At 43.8% G+C, this 7,706-nt stretch overlaps 1 protein-coding gene across 3 annotated transcripts in view; it reads left to right on the forward strand.

Moving 5' to 3' along the window:
- LOC108939837 (SLIT-ROBO Rho GTPase-activating protein 3-like) overlaps window positions 1-4,335 on the forward strand; it is a 52,250-nt gene extending 47,915 nt beyond the window's left edge. For all 3 annotated transcript variants that reach the window (XM_018761485.1, XM_018761495.1, XM_018761502.1), the window contains 2 exons: window positions 839-1,154; window positions 2,617-4,335. In XM_018761485.1, coding sequence (XP_018617001.1) covers window positions 839-1,154; window positions 2,617-3,006 — 706 coding nt within the window. In that variant the 3' untranslated portion in view covers window positions 3,007-4,335. The remainder of the gene's footprint in view (window positions 1-838; window positions 1,155-2,616) is intronic.
- The last annotated feature ends 3,371 nt before the right edge of the window (window positions 4,336-7,706 follow it).

Here is a 7,706-nt window from a genome sequence, read left to right on the forward strand (position 1 = left end):
TTCCTTTAATGGTTCTTGTGGTGCTACAGGCTTTTCCTATCCACGAAAAAATGGTTTTGTATTCATATCATCACAGAAATGAGTTCACGCAAATGTGTCAAAAGTCTAATAAAATACAAAGCAATACTAATACTTGAGTATGTTAACATATACTATGTTAATGTTAATGATGGTAGACTGCCAAATACCTGATACTATTAGAATTTTTTATATAGATATTAATCTGTATTTTCTCATAAACATTATGTAAGGATGTTTAAAAATAGTGGACTAAAATGAGTCAGGAGTGGCATGGTGGCACAGGAGATGGTACTGTTGCCTCATAGTGCCTGGGCTGTATGGGTATAGGTTGGAATCTGGGTCAGTCTATGTGGAATTTGCATGTTCGCCCCATGTCTGCACCGCGACCCTACTAGGACAAGCGGGAAACAAAATGTATGGATGGATGGGTGGATGGACCCCATGTCTGTGTGAGTTTCCTCTGGGTGTTCTGGTTTCCTCCCACAGTCCAAAGACATGCAGTCCAGGCAAACTGGCAAAGTTAAATTGACTGGTCTGTGTATGACTGGGCGTGTGAGTGTGAATGTGGGGCTGCCCTGGAATGGACTCGTGCTATTAGCAGAAGTGAGTGAGTGAGCAAAGTGGGTCATTTTTCACTAAGGAAGTACTAGAATAGTGTCACTGCCAAATTACAAAATTAAGTGTTTATTAATTCTTTATAAGTCCAGTGAAAGTGACATTTACTGTGTGCGTTGAAATGACCTGAGCCATTAAAACAAACATAGTCATGCATTAAGGTAAATTCATGGAGACTATGTGCCTTGATTTCTGTTTGCAGGGTAAGGCTGCAGTCTGACGGTGCTGCCATTCCGCGTCGCAGGAATGGCACTGACAGTCACAGCCCTCCCAGGGCAACAGACACCCCCCCACGAGCTTCAGCTTACCCCAGCAGCCCCTACAAATTAGCTACCACCAAGGGTGGTGTGGACACCCCAGACAAGCGACGCTTGGGCACATTCGGCAGCACTGGCAGCGTCCACTTCTCTGACAGGAGGGCCTACCCCGAGGTGCACCCGCTGAAGGCTGAGCACAACTCTGGACGCCACAGTAGCTTGGGTGACCACAAGTCCCTGGAGACTGAGGCCCTTGCAGAGGTGACCCAGTCACGCATGCTTAATGCACACAAAACACGTTAATCACGTCAACTCTGGTACAACCAAAGAGCTCCTCTTGATATGTGAACACCTGCTGTATGTATCGCAGGCTCGAGTCAAACCATATACAGTACTTGAAGGGTTTATGCCAAGCTGCAATGAGAGAAATAACAACAGAGAAAACTATATTAATAAAACATAATTTTCCCTGAACCCAGGCACTCCAGCATCTTTCTTTAGAGAGTAGTGCCACATTTAAGTGGGTAATATGTAACGGACTCTGGCATGGTCTTACACTTGTCCTTTGATGCCTTCAGAATTAAGTGGACGTCATCCAGACTGAATAACGATTCTGTGTAATAAGAGTTAGCGATAAAGTGCTCCTGCTTAACGGAAGGCGAATTTTACAGCACACCGAGGGTGCATATGAATAGATTGATTTATAATCGTAACAGTAATGAGAATAAACTTCACCCTCTAGTACGGTTGCCCAATTCAAGCTTTGTGATGAAGTTAAAATCGTGGAAAAGTGAGGCTATTAAACCTTATGTCTTATCTCCTAATTACTTTGTGCAGCCTGTATCAGTCCTTGACTAATTAGATATGTAAATGCGGGACTGTGCCATGGTGTGTTTGTCCGTTCTCTTGATTTAAGAGAGACGGTGCCGCTCTGCTTGGTTATGCTTATGCCACCAGACGACTGAGCACAGATGGTTATCACAATTTCACATTTCTGCTTCGCCGCGATGAAATAAGGTGTCATTTAATTGTGTGTCAAAGAGATTTTAATGAGTGAGTTGGATTCAAAAGACTTGTGAACACAAAAGCAAATTCATTTGCCATTAGCCATGGGGCCATTAAAAAGCCAAAAATAAATTTGACAGGGTTTGCAGTCCTATTGTTGATACTGGACTGTCAGTGTACTTCTTATAACACACACACATTTTCAGAACCGCTTGTCCCATACCGGATCGCGGGGAACCGGAGCCTACCCGGCAACACAGGGCGTAAGGCCGGAGGGGGAGGGGACACACCCAGGACGGGATACCAGTCCGTCGCAAGGCCCCCCAAGCGGGACTTGAACCCCAGACCCACTAGAGAGCAGGACCCGGTCCAACCCACTGCGCCACTGCGCCACCGCACCCCCCCCTTCTTTTAACATTTTTGTACCATATAGATCAAAATGGAAGGGGTGCAGTGGCGCAGTGGGTTTGTTTTCACCCGTCAAAGACAGGCATAGCAGGCAATATTAAACCATTTCCAAACCCTCCTTTACCGTGAAAACCATACAAGTGTGTGTTAGTGAAATTTGATTTGAAGACACATACCCTGTACACTCCTGCATCACTACACATATTTTCGGTCATGGATCAGTTTTCCTCTAAGTTTTTGACAGCACTAGAGCATGGACCGCCTTTTCCTGATCACAGGCTGACCACTTGGCTGTTGGTGTGCCACACAGGACATAGAGAAGACTATGACTACCGCACTGTATGAGCTGCGGGAGTTGGAGCGGCAGAACACAGCCAAGCAGGCACCGGATGTGGTGTTGGACACGCTGGAGCCTCTGAAGATCCCAGCTGGGACAGAACCGGGCCGCTCAGTACAGCACACAATCGCTATCCGCGACCCAGAGGCTGGTGCACAACGTGGAAGCGGACCCGCTTCGGAGCTAATGAGCACGTTCAAGCCGGTGCCATCGCCACGGCCTGCTGGAGCCCAACCGCGACCTTCCTCAGTCAGGCCCACCCGAATGGATCAGCACAGCTCTTCTGGGCGGGGTTGTCCCTCTGCCCCGCCACCCAAGAAGATCTACCCAAGAGATTCCTCCCCCAACCATGGGGCCATGTAGAGAGACAGAAGCTTATGGCGCTCTCCTGAAGGAATTTCCCTCCCCCTGTTAGAGCTTAAAAACTGAATCTCTTTGATATAGGAGTTTATTGCTCTCAGGTTGCATTTTCTCTGTAGTAGATAACCTGTGGGAACAATGAGAACCCAATTCATCCTGTGCTATACATGAATGAAGTGCAGATGAGAAGAAAATCAATGGCTTCACTTGAGGTTTATACCATAAAATGCCAGAAAGTCTGAGCTCACTCAACTTGTCATAACTGCAGTGGACTTTCAGTCTTCAGGCTGTTCACCCAAGGGTGCCAGTGGCTGTGATGCCCCACAGCCTCTTCTACATAAAAATCATAAAAGATGTTGACGTACTTAAAGAGGTGTTCCTTATGTCTGTAATAAAGCAATGACCTGTAAAGAAACAAAAAATGTAATCTGAATCATAAGACAAGCTAGCGTTTACTGTAGAAGAGAAATAATGTAGAGCTTACAGTTAAAAATAGTCTACTGTAGAAATTATTAGGAATAGCAGTTCAGTTGATGTTCATGTACAGGAATGAAACAAAGACAGCAATGTCAGCTAGGGAAAAATGGTGTTTCAATGTCTGCGTGTTCCTCTTCTGTCTCGCAGCTAATTCCTGGCATGGTCAAATTGTGTGAGTTTATAACACAACCACATGTCCTGTACTGTTGTCTTCATGTCTCATGCAGCTGGTGTCTCTGTAATTTCGACTCAAGTGGTGTAAAGCTGGTGTTTGCACTTCACTGGGTCCAGCTCTCTTGCTTTCTGCGGTGTGTTGACCTGTACTGAATTTATGCTGTTTAAGGCTTTCGGTGAAACATGTGTATTCCATGGTTTCCGAGTATCCCCCCTGCAGGTCGTTCGGCACATCTGTCTCGGACCTCTCTGGAGCCCGTGGAATTCTTGGCACACCATGCTCCCTTCCCTCCATCAAAAGACACATGACTCGCTGCTATTCCATCTCGATTGTCGTAGCCAGTTTCAGTTTGTCCTCTTTCCAGCGCCAGCACGACCGTGACCACGCCCCGGTGTCAGTTTAATGAGAAAGCAGGGTCTGCTGCAGGTCATCAATCAATTGATTGCGATCGCTGCATTAATTGGATCTCTGAAGCGCAGTGCGTGCCACGTTGTTTAATTAAGCGCGCTCTGGCTAACCTACACTATCTGGCCTCTTCTTCATTCATGTCATTCTGAGTCAGAGTATGATTTGCATACCCCCCTGCTAGCAGCGCTGTGTGTGCGGTCTGCTGGGTAAAATACAGAATTGGGGCTTTGAGTCAAGTGTGAATAAAAGTCCTCAGTGATGCTCCCGATTAATCCCTGAATCTCTTTCACATTTAGTTGTGTAGCGATGCGTTTAAAAGCCATTCTTGCATTATCATGCATTAGAAATTTATCACGTCTTAAAATGTTTTGAATAATGTGGTCTAATAGGATGACTCACATTATCTGGTGGCCACATGTTAGTTATCTCACTGCCATATAATCAGATTCGTAGTATATAGCTGTCACAAGGGCTGGGCCGGGCCCCGTGTAACTAGTCACTAGGGAGTTTAATGGAATACTACAGTAAACAGCAGGAAACATTAGAGGTGTCACATGCAGGAGTACTTTACATTGCCTCAGATGTGTGCAGAAGGGACATGTTTGGTAACTGACAAGAACTGCTTATCATTAATCTTACTTAAGATACTGTAGTCTCAGAGTAATTAAATATGAATATCGATCATTTATACTAGTCAAGATAAATACACATACAGATATTTTGAATAAGAGGTATTTATTTACTGCCGGATTAGGTTCCGGCTCACCGCAACCCTGCTCAAGACAAGCAGTTGTAGACATTATGTGTGTGTGTGTGTGTGTGTGTGTGTGTGTGTGTATTTATTAACAAAGTGGTTTAAGAATCACCACTAACCCCCCAGGTACCCTTTTGTAACCACTTCCTGTGCTGTAAACACCACCCTTTTTACCTGTGTCACTCCTCAAGGGTGTGTTGACAGCTGTCACATGACAGCACTGAGTCATGGGAATATTTGTTATGTACCGAAAAGGAATTTCTGACAAATTTTCTGCTTCTGCCCTGTGCTGTCTGTTGACAACATTTTTTTTTTCGTAAATGTTTCCTTCTCACTGGGTCGCTGGGTAGGCATCCCCAGCATGGTGTTTAATTGATCCCACACTGCCTCCTGGAGGTGGCAGGAAGTGGCACTCAAACAAGCAGGAGGCATCTTGTGTGGTGTCTACACATCATCTGAGAGCATTTGTATTGCTCCTCGGCCCTGAATCTAGCCAGAAAAACCTTGCTGGAGTGGAGGACGGAACTGTAGGGCAATTTGACTGATTTGTCTTCATTAAGGCTGGTGACAGTATGGATCAGGAATCGTCTCACTGTAGGCAATATGCACACCCTCATAGCTAAGGGCATTTTGCACACAAACATTTACATCACACAAACAGAGTCTGAAACCGCTTGTCCCGAGCAGGGTGGCGGCGAGCCGAAACCTAACCCAGCAACACAGGGTGTGAGGCTGGAGGAGGAGGGGACACACCCAGGATAGGATGCCAGTCCATCACAAGGCACTCCAAGTGGGACTCGAACCCCAGACCTACCGGAAAGCAGGACGGCCAAACCCACTGCACCACCGCGCCCTCCATCAAACATTTACATGTGCTTCATAATTCTGTTAATATAATTACACATACACAGGGAATAAAACTAAGTTATTTATTTCTACTTATTAATGCCTTTTAAATCAAATTTATTACAACATTTTGTTTATTTATGCCTTTTTCTGTTTGGAACTCTGGAGAAGAGTGATTGTTTTTAAATGATATACAAAATTTGTTTTTAAACTTGTATTTACATTTAGTCTTGAGTAACCGCTAGATACTCGGAATGCAGCTCACTTGATACTAACTCTTGCTCTTGCACTTGCATTAGATCCTGCATAACAGCTGCACTTAGCACTGTGCAGTCAGTTGACATCTGTCTTTCAGTGTAGAGTCCAGTTGTGTCCTGCACAGTGTGGTCCTTTTCAGTGTTTTTGCAAGAAACATTACCAAAGCTTTCATGTAGTACTTTCCATCCGTGATGGATCAGCAGGTAATGGTGTTTGGAGTTACTGCAGTGGGTAAATTATTTCAACATTATCTTACATTACAATTCTTTTTGGAGAAAGCTGTCAGTGAAATACAGGTTAGTATAATATAATATAATATAATATAATAATGCTAGCATGAAGGCCGAAGAGAAGTAAAATCTGTTGTCCTATTCTCTTTACCCCCACGAAGTACTGTAGTGTCAGTAGTCTGAGCCCCCGAAAACCACAGCCTCTCTCCTTTCCCAGCATTAAGGTGTTGTTTAATAGGTTAACGTAAATTTCAAATAAAGCACTCCACGTCAGTTTACTTTTGTAACTAAACAGAATATTGGGAATGGGTTGGGAATTCTTTTGCTTTGTGTTTAAGTCAGTTAAGCTTGTGTCAGTCTGTAATGGTGATTGGCCCATAGAAAATTAAGAATTGTTTTTTAAATTTACTTTATTTTTAACTGTAGTTAAAACTGAGTATCCTAAAATGAAATTGCCTTAGTGTATTTTACTGTGCAGAGAATTTCAGACGATTTGATTATTTGAATCCATAATGTAACGTAAACCTAGAATATAAAAAAGACAATGTTAAAATAGGTAAAGTTCGAATAAATGATTCAATCCCAAATTAAAGCAGTTTGCAACATTTTAGTTTTATTTGTGTTGTACATTTTTTTTTCTGTGATGCTTACAAGGCACATGAAAAATATAAGGAAAAAATTGACTCCAAGTCTTAATATAGGAGTGCACCATTATTTTAGTATTTGTACTAATTTCAGTTTGCATGTCCTATGATAATAATACACACACACACACACACACACACACACACACACACACACACACACACACTGGCTGAAGCCGCTTGTCCCAAGCGGGGTTGTGACGAACCAGAGCCTAACCTGGTAGCACAGGCCGTAAGGCTGGAGGAGGAGGGGACACACCCAGGACGGGACACCAGTCCATCGCAAGGCACCCCAAGTGGGACTCGAACCCCAGACCCACCCAGAGAGCAGAACCTGGCCAAACCCACTGCACCACCACACCCCCTATAATAATAATGATAATAACAAAAATTTATTAATGGGTGGCACAGTGAGTTAGCGCTGCTGTCTCACAGCTCTTGGGATGTGTGAGAGGACGTGGGTTTGATTCCCGCCCAGTCTGTGGGGAGTTAGCATATTCTTCCTGTATCCGCGTGGGTTTCCTCCCACTGTCCAAAAACATGCTGTTCGGGTTCACCCATAGTGTGTGAGTGATAGAGAAAGTGTGTTCTACTGATGAGTGGCCCAGTGTAAGTAATGTGTCTAGCAGTGTAAGTCACCTTGGTGAATAAGGTGTGTGGGCTGGTAATACTATACATAGTATCTGTTGGAATTCACTTTCAAGAAAAAAAGAGTCTGCTAAATAAATATAATATAAAATGTAATTACCAGATTTTTTTTTTTTTTTCCCTTGTAGGAGGACTTTTTATGCTGTAGATTTATTAGTCTGTAGGGGTTTTAACTGATACACAAAACACAGAACTATTTGCACCAGTGACATTAGAAAATGTGGTTACCAAATAACATTTGGCACCAAAAATGAGCAACAATG

The sequence above is a fragment of the Scleropages formosus genome, chromosome 2, assembly GCF_900964775.1.
Source record: "Scleropages formosus chromosome 2, fSclFor1.1, whole genome shotgun sequence".
Classification (NCBI taxonomy): Eukaryota; Metazoa; Chordata; class Actinopteri; order Osteoglossiformes; family Osteoglossidae; genus Scleropages; species Scleropages formosus.